Source organism: Lampris incognitus, chromosome 11 (genome assembly GCF_029633865.1).
Source record: "Lampris incognitus isolate fLamInc1 chromosome 11, fLamInc1.hap2, whole genome shotgun sequence".
Lineage (NCBI taxonomy): Eukaryota > Metazoa > Chordata > Actinopteri > Lampriformes > Lampridae > Lampris > Lampris incognitus.
This window is the reverse complement of record NC_079221.1, coordinates 29,871,344-29,884,540: the sequence shown is the minus strand read 5'-3', so window position 1 is coordinate 29,884,540 and position 13,197 is coordinate 29,871,344. Positions and strand designations below refer to the sequence as shown.

General features: G+C 42.8%; 1 protein-coding gene across 1 annotated transcript in view; it reads left to right on the top strand.

Annotated features, from left to right (window-relative positions):
* Positions 1-11,635, top strand: part of LOC130120347 (leucine-rich repeat and calponin homology domain-containing protein 1-like) — an 81,121-nt gene extending 69,486 nt beyond the window's left edge. The window contains exons 5-7 of the mRNA XM_056288896.1: positions 5,968-5,981; positions 8,947-9,001; positions 11,472-11,635. Of these exons, the coding sequence (XP_056144871.1) occupies positions 5,968-5,981; positions 8,947-9,001; positions 11,472-11,635 (233 nt within the window). The remainder of the gene's footprint in view (positions 1-5,967; positions 5,982-8,946; positions 9,002-11,471) is intronic.
* Positions 11,636-13,197: the final 1,562 nt, after the last annotated feature.

Sequence of the window (13,197 nt, the reverse complement as noted above, 5' to 3'; positions counted from 1 at the left end):
AATGTCATTGCGCTTGCTATGCTGTTGAAATGATTTAAGCCGCTGCTAGAATTCTATGTGACTTGTTCTTCTTGCTGTTTGCTGTCAGTCAGTCTAGCTATAGCATTATGTGTTTGTTTCTGCTCATTGCCTTGTGTATAATATTACAATCAAAACTCTTTATTTAAATTCTCTCTGAGGGATTGAGAAACGAAAACATATATTTATTTTCTGCATAACACTACTATTTCCCCTCAAAAACACTTATAAGATGGTTCTCAAGTCAAGCCAAACACAGAAACAAGGAATACAAGGAAAAGTCAACAACAGAAAAAAAGAAAGAAAAAAAACATGGATATAGGAAAGGAAAGAAAGGTCAAAATCTAGTTTGGAGTAGGGCAAAGGATGAATAAGGATAGCTTTATGCTAACCAAGTCAGCTGCCATTAGGCTAGCTTTGGTAACTGATGGCCTGCAAATCTTCCCTCTTTTATCCCTATCCTCCTTTACTTCCTTCCCTTTGCCATCACATCACTGGGAAATGAAGTGCTCTCCTGATGCTAATACTGGCCATTTACCCTTTGCCAAGCTGCATTAGCCTCTGTCTACTAATTCATTTAGGGTAGCTTGTTTGCTGCCCAACAGCCATCCTGCCATTGCAAAAAGACACAAACAAAAGTCTTTGTGTTTGGAGTCAAATTCAGCCCGTTTTATGAAGTAGTAGATATGAACATGAGTTGAACTGAATATGCGAGCATAAAGGAGTTTAATTGTGCTGCCCCTGACATAAAATGTATGAGGGCAGCAGCTCTCCCTGTCTCCCACTGGTGCCAACAGAAGCCACATTTAGTCCAATTACAGTGACGTAGCTGCCAAAAGCAGGCTGTTCCAATGTGACTGTACCTGTGTGATGGTAATTGGAAGAATGAGGAGGAGCTCGAGCGATAGTGGAGGGAGAAGAATGAGAGAGAGGGGAGGAGTGAGTTTTGGGAGGACAGGAAAATGCATGGCATGCTGTTGCTGCCGGAGCAGCTTACACTGTAAATACTTTAAAATAGCTGTAGTCTTAGATAAAATAAGACATGACAGGGCGTTCAGGTAGCGTAGCGGTCTGTTCCGTTGCCTACCAACATGGGGATCACCAGTTCGAATCCCCATGTTACCTCCGGCTTGGTCGGGCGTCCCTACAGACACAATTGGCCGTGTCTACAGGTGGGAAGTTGGATGTGGGTATGTGTTTTGGTCACTGCACTAGTGCCTCCTCTGGTCAGTCGGGGCGCCTGTTCAGTGGGGAGGGGGAACTGGGGAATAACGTGATCCTCCCAAGCGCTACGTCCCCCTGGCGAAGATCCTCACTGTCAGGTGAAAAGAAGCAGCTGGCGACTCCACATGTATCAGAGGAGACATGTGGTATTCTGCAGGCCTCCCTGGATCGGCAGAGCAGCATATATATATATATATATATATATATTTAATCTGGATTATTTTGCTCCTTATTTGTTGAGCACTTTCCCTACCGTTGAGTGTTTCTTTTAACAAAGTTATTGTAATGTCCATGAGGGTTGTAATGTAACATGTTTAGTAATGCTTCTGGTGTTGGTTTTTTGTGTTTATTCTGGTCACAAGGGGGCGCTCTAGGGGCGCTCTAAGTTAAGCGTTAAGCCCGGAAGTAGGAGAGTAAGAGAGGGGTGTTAGTATGCGATGGCTAGCGGATACACCAGCAGATGTACCGTTGTCGTTATTCACGTTTCACTAAAGATTCCAAAACGCAGCTTCATGGTATTTGAGTTATATTTTAAAACTTTACAGTTATCTATCTATCTATATATATATATTCCCATATATATATATCCACCCCCCCCCTTTTTTTATTCTTCCCAATTGTACATGGCCAATCACCCCGCTCTCTGAGCTGCCCCAGTTGCTATCACACCCCCTCTGCCAATCCAAGGAGGGCTGCAGACTACCACATGCCTCCTCCGATACTGTGGATTACACACACCACAGTGATCCACAGTATATATCCACAGAAATCCACAGTAGTCCCAGTGGTAATAGGAACAATAGGGGCTGTGACCCCCAAACTGGAGAGTGGCTCCAGCAGATTCCAGGAACAACATCTGAGATCTGTGCCCAGAAGAGTGCAGTCCAAGGAACAGCTCAGATACTGTGCAGAACCTTCAAACACCCAGGGCTCTGGTAGAGGACATGAGCTCGAGGAAGACGCACACCACCCGAAACAGGGTGAGAGGGAGATAGGGTTTTTTTCTGAAACCGTCAATGGTGTTATAAGTGCTCAACTAATCAACACAGATACAGGAAAAAACGTTTTAATTCATAGCAGTACAGGCCTGTTTCGTGCGTGGCGCACTTATCAGCTGCCAAGTTGGCCATACAACAAAGAAAAAAAAATAGCGAATAAATGCTATGTTGCCTCACACTACACCCCTAGTTATGGTGCACAGCAACCAATGGGAGGGTAGGATAAAACAAAAAGAAAATTGCGAATATAGCAGCATTTTGATAAACAAAGTTTTGTTCATCTAGAAGCTGTCTTACCAGCGACCTTGTCCTTGCCAGCCAAAATGAACCACCATTGTGCTGGTCATTGGTTGTGATTTTCTGTCCTGCTTACGATTGAATTATTTGTGTTGTGCCTGGAGACATTCTTTTCTAATGTCACTTGTATCCTCGGGTCTTAAAAGAATACCCACATCACTACATGGCTTGATTTTTTTATTTTATTGTTTAAGTGTATATATATACGTATATATTAAAGTGTATCTGCCTATAGTTGCATGCCTGTGTGTGGTTGAGATGGGCTAGAAATCCGACAGGCATTGAAGAAGACAGCCCTGAGGCTCGGAGGACCATTTAAAATCACTTAAAGGAGGTAGGAGCCAGATTTCATCAGTAGCATTATCTGCCTTCACAGACCAAGCCTCCGGCAGTGTCAGCTTTGCCCATTCCTCCACCCCCTCCTCCCATTCTCCAACATGCCAGCAAACCACCACCATCACCTGAGTTGTGATGCACTACTGAGTGTGTACGTTCATGCATATGATTGCATGTGTGTATGCTTTCATGTGTAGGCATGTGTGTGCTTATGAGCACAGTATGTGTCTATGTGTTTGAGCCTATAGCTGTGTGTGTGTGTGTGTGTGTGTGTGTGTGTGTGTGTTTGTGTGTGTGTGTGTGTGTGTTGAGGTCGATCTGCATGTGTTTGCAGATCGTGTGCTTGTTTGTAAGTCCATAGTAATGCAAGCTGACTCTTTAATATTGGAATCTTGTGTTCTCTAAAATTGAATGCATTTTATGAAAAAATCATTTCAACTTTGTGTGTTACTGTGTCCTGATGCTCTGTAATATTTATCCATCCATCATCTGAACTCTATCTTATTCAGGGTCATATTGGGGTGGGAGCCTGTCCCACCAGGCATTGGGCAGAAAGCAGATAAGATACTCTGAACTGGTCCCCAATTTCTCACAGGGCACACATACATATACATAGTCATTCCATCCATTATCCAAATGGCTTATCCTGCTCTCAGGGTCATGGGATGCAGGAGCCTATCCCAGCAGTCATAGGGCGGCAGGCGGGGAGACACCTTGGACAGGCCGCCAGGCCATCACAGGGTTATACATACAATCACTCACACAGAATTCCCACCTATTGGCAATTTAGTGACCCCCCCCATCACTCACCACGCATGTCTGTGGGAGGAAACAGACGTACCTGGAGGAAACATTCAAAATCTACAAAAATTGGCTGGAACTAAACCCAGCACCCTCTTTGCTGTGAAGTGATAGTGTGAAATACTAAGGCACCTTGTTGCCCTGTAATATTCAAACCTCCCCAAGTTATATTTTAATGCAATCTGCAGTAATAAGGCTTTTAAAATTGCATGAGTGTGTCTACAAGTGCTGCCTATGTAAAACACTTGCACAAATACATTTGAGTAGGATGTGTATATTTTGAGCATGCATTCATGTATTTGTGTGTATATATTTATGTTTTTTCCAACCAGTGGGCAGGGCTGCATAGCCAGTTTGGTCTGTCTTGTGTATTTCATGAAGAAAAGATAGGGAGGGCAAACTGGAACATTGAGGAAGCTCTGACCCATTTTTACTGGCAAGCTGTTTTTGGCAAGACTACTAGGCTGCGTTTATTTCAGCACATGGATGCTTATGCACACTCAAAACAATGGGATTGTTGAGTCTGGCATCATGGTGTGTTTAGTATTACAGTTTGATAGTGTACACAGATTTAATTGGAAATCTTCTGGTTCACCATATAGTCAATCCTTAGAATAACAGCTGAGACGTACACAGTGGGGCAAAACTGCCATTTGAGGTAAAAGTTTGATTTAAAGAGACGAGGAGGATTCATGTTCACTTTGTCTCTCTTGTGGCAGATGACTGATCCAGCTGTTGAGCCTATATAACCAAAACATGACAGATGTTTTTTCCTTTCTCTGTGTCTCACTCTGTCTTACAAACACTCTACTGGTACATGCTTCACCAATACACACACACACACACACACACACACACACACACACACACACACACACACACACACTCTGAGTGATGTCATATTGAGGACATTGTATCTGATTTAGACTCAATCCTTAATTCCTAACCCCAAATTTAACCTTCACTAATACTTAACCTCACCCTAATCTTAAAGAAAATCCTAAATTTAGCAATTAATCTTTGGTCCAAATCATATTGTTCATTTCCTGAAATTTGTCCCAATCCTGGCCTATTGTAGTTCTCTCTCTCTCTCTCTCTCTCTCTCTCTCTCTCTCTCTCTCTCTCTCTCTCTCACTCACTCACTCACTCACTCACTCACTCACTCACTCACTCACTCACTCACTCTCTCTCTCTCTTTCAGCTTGCAGGCCCAGACATGAACAATACAGCTCCCCTTGCCTCCTGCTTGGGGCTGAGATCAACTTGTGTCCTCACTGTGCTGCTTAATAAATGGAGAGAAGCTCTCACAAGTGATGAGCGGACACTGTTGATCCATTATTATAATTAGGGTTGGGTATCGAAAACGGTGCCCATATGGCACCGACCGAAATATCTCGGTCCTACCGAGTATCAAACTCTTTTGAAAAAAAAAAAACGGTGCCAAATTTCGATACTTTACGGTAGATGACATGAACGCTATCGCAGCCAGCCAATCACTACCAGCGTGTTGTACACAGGCGACTGACTGACAAATCAGCATGAAGCTATTTGGTATGTGTGTGCGTCTCGTGACTGTGTTGGAGTTGAAAACTGGTGGGCAAGATTCAGTGAGCTACTATGCGTTCCAAAGCGTGGCTACACTTTGTAAAAATAGACAGCAAAGCTGACACAGTAAAATGCAACCGGTGCAAAGCAATCCTCAAATGTGAGTCGGGGAATATGTCAAATATGATGAAACACATGGGATAAATTTACGAGTGGACAACTGCTCTGTGTTTGATAACCATGTCCATGCTGCTGCCAACGTTAATGTTAGCTCTGGGACGTCTGCTGATGGGTCTTCTTCTGGTGCCACTGCTAGCAATGATGAAACAGGTAAGGACGGTTATGATGGTGTATATAAATAGGCTCACATACATTAAAGATGTCAGTCTGCACGTTGACCTCATTGTCATTGTTGACCTCACTGTCAATCTCAAAGTGCTAGAGTACAGAACCAAAATAACTGTGTCAATGAATTATGGTGCCCGCTGTATAGAAAAGTATTTTGCTGATGATCCTATAAGGTTTTCATAATATAGTATCGAAAAAGTATTGTTTAGGTATCATATCGAATTGGAGGTATTGTGTTTGGTATCGGTATCGAACGTTTTCAAATGATGCCCAACCCTAAAATGGCTCTGTTAGACCTGATGAGAAGGATGTTTTCCCTTCAATGAACATTTCCCCAGATTTTAAGGACTGTACAGGACCTCTTTTAAAAAGTGAGAATCCCTCTGTGTTTTCTTTTCAGGATCCAAATGGAAGGTCAGTGTACAACATGTATGCTAAAGTTCTGCACAGGGACAAATTACATAGTAAACCTGACACCCCATGGAGGGCTCACCTAGGTCTGAGGGACAGTGTTGGTCCTGAGTGGAGAGCGCTGTGCAAAACCACCATTGGTCAAAAGAACTGCAGACCTGCAGTGGAGGGTTTTACATGGTATCCTGGCTGTTAATGCGTTTGTCTCTGTTATTAATTCTGATGTTAGCCATGATTGCCCAGTTTGCTCTAATCGTGAAACTGTTTTTCATTGCTTCATGGAATGTTGTCGACTGCTGCCACTGTTTACATTACTGGAAAATGTTTTTGAGTTGTTTGGGGAAGTCTTTTCCAAACCCATGTTCATTCTGGGCTACAGGTACTCTTGGATAAACAAGGCCAAATGCCAGCTTGTTAATTTCGTTCTGGGGAGTGCAAAGATGGCCGTGTACCTGAGTAGAAGAAACAAAATGGAGGATGCTGGGGATGGTGAAGCTGTTTTTGTGTTTATAAAAATGTTAAGAGCTCGCTTAAAAGTAGATTTTTGCCACTTTACAATGATGGATGATCTGGAAAGTTATCACAGTGTGTGGTGTTGTAAAAATGTACTTTGCTGTATTGTTGATGATGAGCTGATCATGGGGAGTGTCCTGAGGTGATTTAGATTCTGTGAATCTTGTGTTACTGACCATGTTGGTCTTTGTGTTGTAATTTTTTTGTGATTTTTATTAAAGTGTTATTGAAAGTCTGTCTCTCTCTCTCTCTCTCTCTCTCTCTCTCTCTCTCTCTCTCTCTCTCTCTCTCTCTCTCTCTCTCTCTCTCTCTCTCTCTCTCTCTCTTTCTCTCTCTCACTCACACAAACGATTATTACTAAAATGCCAAGCTATTTACCATGAAAGAAAATGTTTTTGAAGTGCTATATTTCTTGAACTCCGTTTATTTTTCTATTCATCATTTCTCTCTACCTCATAAGTACGGATTATTTTTTAACCGACGGATGGAAATTTCATCACAGATTCCATATCAAATTTGATATGGAATGTGTTAAAGTGGCTCTACAAGCTCTTCTCTCCCCCAGAAAAAATTATTTTACTACTTCCTGTTGGCTTGGGAGGGGTCATGTGCCTCTCAGCCAGGAAGAAATTGGAATGCCGCTCATGGAAAATCTGAATTGAACCGCTTGAAAGTACATCTTGCACCATTTCTAAGGAAACCAAAGGCATTAAGTGGCAATATATCAGAAGTTTTTCTCCACAGAATTGTCCATCCCCTCTCTAGACCCACATTTCCACAAAAAAGGCCAAAAAAAAGAAAAAAGAAAAAGCACCCACTGTGATCAAATTCATACCAAGCAGCAGTTAATTAATGCAGACTGGTTCAGATGCAGTTATTCTTTTCAACAGTTCAGGGGTTGTGATGAACTGCAATAGCTTTGATGTTGCAAATGGATTTCAAGTTTTTCTCAAGGCCTGTTTGGTCACCAGTTATATTACCCGAAGAGCTCTACAGTTGAAAACTAAAGTTCGTATTTGATACCGCGACAACAAGGAGACTTCTTTGCATTGAAGTGAATTAATATTTTAAATCAATTCAATGCATTGATGGATTGAAATGACACATATTTTCACATATTTTCAAGTGAAGTTATTTAAACGTAGTTGTTTCAACACAACTATTCTAGTTGATTCCGTTTAAAACAACTTAGTCATGAATTTAGTCAACAGGTGGTTTTCACTGGTGCAATCCAGTGATTTAATCTATTGCAAGTCAACATAATTTGTGATTAACACAAAGTGAATAAGATATTTTCATCAAACTCCAGCATTTTGTGCCTGTTCTTGTATTGAGGAAATGGTATTTTATAGTATATAACATACAAATGCTGGCAGCTGCATAACAGACATATTCTTCAATCAAGGGAGGTAATTCACCCGGTTGTCATGTTTGGCAGTAATATGGGGATATATGTGATGAGCAGATCACATTTTCTGGATATTGTGGACATAATGTGTATCGTGTAATCAGAATCATGTCTATTGGCCATGTAGATTTGCACATACATGGAATTTGACTCTGGTTTTGTGGCTCTCTCAGTGTACTTAACATGGAATAACAACAGTACAACACAACAATATTCAGATATATACACAAGGATTGACTTATACAGGCGAAATAAGAGGTGATAAGGAGCAATGGTGCAGAGAATATATCAGAGATGCTGAAATAAATGTTAGCAGGTTACTTACATTCATGCCTGAGGTAGATGTACATGACAGAGAGTACCAGTTTACACACAATGTACAATACAGTATATACAAAATGGTTGGATTTATTTGACAGTGTTAAGCATTCATTTGAATGACAGCCTGCAGAAAGAAACTGTTTGGCATACAGTGTGTCATGTCCCTTTAAGTCAATTTATTTTGGAAACTTTTGAACTGCACAAGTAAAGAACCAGCCTGTCTGGAAAAAAGAGTTTAAGATCAGTTTCTAGTGATTGCAAGGAAGCATCGTTATGTTCGGAGCGAGACGGAGATATGATGAAATTGTTGCCTCATCTCCTCTCTCACCCTGACAAAACAAAGAAAAAAGCTAACTTGTCTGCAGCGTTAGGGGTTTTCGAATTAGCATGTAAATTGCATATCGTCACAACGAAATTAAGTGTACTCTTTACTTTTTTATGGAAGAAGATGCAACATGTTAACAAACTGTTGCAGTTCTTTTGTTGTCATTCATCCCACATGTCTGCATGTCACCTGAAAAACATTTGATGGCCAAACTAATAATACTAGCCATTTTCTCATCAGCCTTTTGCTGAACATGTCCACTGAAAATGGGCAAAGATAAGAGCCACCGGCTGTTGGGGTATGGGGCCAGTGTTTGGCCATGATTGTGTACAATTTAGCCATCCTAGAAGACCATTCTCGTGTATTTATCTTGCACCTGTACACATTGGTTGTCATTGCAGATGTCCATTGGTATCACAGATGGCTCTTTGTCGAATGGCACACACTGCAACCAAGGTAGCCTATACTTTTTTAAAATATTTTTTCCCCCTTTTTCGTCCCAATTGTACCTGGCCAGTTACCCCACTCTTCTGAGCCGTTCCGGTCGCTGCTCTACCCCCTCTGCTGAGCTGGGGATGGCTGCAGACTACCACATGCCTCCTCTGATTCATGTGGAGGCGCCAGCTGCTTCTTTTCACCTGACAGTGAGGAGTTTTACCAGGGGGACGGTGTGTGGGAGGATCATGCTATTCCCCCCAGTTCTGCCCCCCCCCAAAAGGTGCCCCGACCGACCAGAGGAGGCACTAGTGCAGCGACCAGGACACATACCCACATCTGGCTTCCCACCCGCAGACACGGCCAATTGTGTCTGTAGGGATGCCCAACCAAGCTGGATCCCCGTGTTGGTAGGCAACAGAATAGACCGCCACACGACCCGAATGCTAGTAAGATAGCCTATTCTTAAAATGAAATTGCAATGTCTGAGAATTGAAGAATGACAAAAAGAAAAGCGGAACTTAGTTTTTCTAAACAAGTCTTCTTACGAAGGGAGCAAAAGGGCAGCCTTAGTTCAACAGACATACAGTAAAAAGTGGGACAAGTTACAGCTGTATGAATGCCTGCCTTTAGTGTAGATGAGTTTTCCTTTCTTTTATGTGTGGAAGTTGCATCGATTTGTGCCTCTTGAACCAGGACGTCAGATAATTGAGGGAAAAAAGGTGTTTCAACTCAGTATTCCAGTGACAGGAAAAAAACTGACAATTTAAACCTTTGTGGGACCACACTACTTTGAACCAATCTGTATGGAGAAAGAGAGAGAGAGAGATTGACATCAATAGCCATGGACATCAATAGGTCTGATAATGACTCCAAAGAGGCTAAATATCTGAGTTTCATCACCAGCCAGTCAGACTAGCTTGGTCTAGTCAGAAAGGCACGAACTGATGAAGCCTCTTGGATGAGAGGCGAAACGTCTTCATGGATATATAACCAAGTCCAGTTGCACTTGATTCAGTTCCTTTGGATAACTATGACCTGGATGAATGAGAACATTCACAGACAGAGAGAGAGAGAGGACTATTTTATGATGAACAGATGTGAAATGCAGGGTCTCCTCCTCAGCAGTTGAGATTTGAAGGGTACAAACTGTGACTTTTCACGAAGTAGTTACTACAATTATTGATGCTGCCATCGTGATTTAAAAAAAACTGTCCATTAATTTCCAAAAATGGGTTTTACCTTCTCTAAATGCCCCATAAAAAGATTGGGAGAGGGGCGTCCGGGTGGCGTGGTGGTCCATTCTGTTGCCTGCCAGCACGGGGATCGCCAGTTAGAGTCCCCGTGTTGCCTCCAGCTTGGTCGGGTGGCCCTGCAGACACAATTAGCTGTGTCTGCAGGTGGGAAGCGGATGTGGGTATGTGACCTGGTCACTATAATAGCGCCTCCTCTGGTCGGCCGGGGCGCCTGTTTAGGGGGGAGGGGGAAGTAGGGGGAATAGCATGATCCTCCCACATGCTACAGCCCCCTGGTGAAACTCCTCCCTGTCAGGTGAAAAGAAGCGGCTGGCCTCCACATGTATTGGAGGAGGCATGTCTGCAGCCCTCCCCGGATCGGCAGAGGGGGTTGAGCAATGACCAGGACAGAAGAGGGGGCTAATTGGCCGGATACAATTGGGGAGAAAAAAGGGGGGGGGGTTGGGAGAGAGACAGCGGGCATATTGACATGGTCCAAAATGAAACAGGTCACATTTGTCTGTCCAGTCAAGATGGGAAATGCTGACACTTGGATAAAGAGGATGTTTTAATCAGAATCAGAATCATGTTTATTGGCCATGTAGATTAGCACTACATGGATTTTGGTTTCGGTTTCGTGGCTCTCTCAGGGTTGTTAAGGACATTTATCTCTGTGCCGTCTACCTACAACCAACAATTCTCCGTTACAATACAGAACGTTGCTTTGATGGTCTCCAGAGGGAAATATTAGATGATTTGTTTTTTTGTGGTGATTTCAGCACCAGGATTGGTAGAGAAACTTGCTACATAAAAACATGGGAAAACCGACATCTATTTGGCCATACTTCATAGTGACCCAAATGCAGTTTGTATAAGAATAAACCAGTCTAATTAATGTTGTATATTAAAAATTAGGATTATGTGTTAATCCTTTAAATAATTACAATTCTGATTATGCAATTAGGATTAATTTAAAATGGTCTTGATTGTTTAATAACTATGTTAAACTAATCAGACTGACAAAACATCAAAATCCAAAAGTCCAAAATAAAATTTGCCCGAAAAGCTGACATTCACGCCTCCACTCATCTTCAGTTCTGGCACGTGTTAAACGGTGAGACCTGGAACACAAGCCTCATGCTCCCAGTTGTTGCATCACATATAATAATCATCACTTATATCATTATATTATTGTCTTTTTGGTGGCTCTTATTGTCTTTTTGGTGGCTCTCCTTTGCCTTTTCTGCGTGGAGCAGAAAAGGCAAAGGAGCTGTTTTTCCTGATGATCATTCTGAGATCACATCCAACGCTACCCATTTTAACAGACTGCTTTTGGGGCAACATTTCTGCAATCATCAAGTCTGAGCACAGCCAGTCTGACCAGGGGCAACAAGTGATCTTCAGTATCAAAGGTCTTTAACAGGGTGGCAAAAAGAGCAGGAGAGTGTTTTCTTGTATCTACTGCTGAATCATGACCGAAGACGTAGCTGAGATGGCTCTGTGCTTAGTCTTGAATCCAGCCATTAAAACAGAGAAGATAGATAAAAATTAATGCAGCTGATTATTTACGAGTGAGTCCAGAAGTTTTGCCAGGCGGGACAATGTAGAGATCAGATGTAATTAGTTTAAGTCTTATTTATCTACCCCCTCCGAGAATTGCCACCTTAACGTGTTGGAGGGGTTTGGGTGTCCCGGTGATCCTGGGAGCTGTGTTGTCAGGGGCAATAGCTCCTGGTAGGGTCTCCCAAATCAAATTGGTCCCAGGGGAGGGGCCAGATTAAGAGCGATTCCCAAGAAAGCCGTTGAATGTACACCAGTAGAGCTACAGCACCTTGCCTGGAAAAGGGAAACCGGGGCCCCCTTCCTGAGTCAGACTTGGGAAGTGAGCTCACCAGTGAGCGTCTGGTGGCCAGGCCTTGGCCCATGGGGCCCGGATGGGCCCAGCCTGAAAAAAACAACATGAAGCCACCACCCTGTGGAGCCACCACACATGGGGATGAGCATTGGGGTAGGGTGGAATGCAGGCTGGGTGGCAGGCAAAGGCAGGGACCAGGACGTGCTGACTTCTGGCATCTTAGATTGGTCCTCGGGATGTGGAATTTCTCATCTCTGACAGGGAAGGATCCTGAGCTTATGGAGGAGGTGGAGCGGTACCAACTAGATATAGATAGGCTCACCTCCACACATAGCATGGGCTCTGGTACCAAATTCATGGAGAGGGGCTGGACTCTTACTTTTCTGGAGTTGGCCAAGGTGACAGGCGCCAGGCGGGTGTGGGGATACTCGCAAGTCCCTGGTTGAGCGATCATTGTCGCCACTTTGCAGAGGACTTGTGTCAAAGACCCGAGGAAGACCCAAGTTGCTCTCTGGCTGGTAATCCAAAAGGCAAGAAGAGAGGGAACAATTGCTTCCTACATTGGTGCTCGAGCCTTTGTGAATGGCAAATAAATAAACGTCCCGAAAGACTGACCATAAGGCTGTGAACGCCGCTATTTTGGTCCGTCTTGTAGGGGAAAATATGCTCTTGTTAAGGGACTTTTTTCTTCGTAAAATATTACGGAGCTAGTCAATTGCTATACTATGTATAAGCCTATATGATATATTTTTTACTACACATGTTCCAAATAAGTAGCTTCCCGAAATAATTTACATATGTGACGATTTCTTTTCCTTCATTTAGTATTGCAAACTTGGTGCATAGCTTGGAAAATACAGTATTCACACACACACACACACACACACACACACACACGCACAAGTTAATTCATTCTATCTAAACACTTTGTCATTATCTCTAGGTTCACTTAATGCCAGGGGACTAAAAAACATTACTAAGCGTAAAGCGTTATTTTTATTTTCTAACAGTTAAATACAGATTCTTTTCCTTTCAGGAATCCCATTCTACTCTTAATGATACAGATTTCTGGATGGGGAGATGATGTATAGTTTTCACATGGTACTCAACACTCAGCTGGTACACTT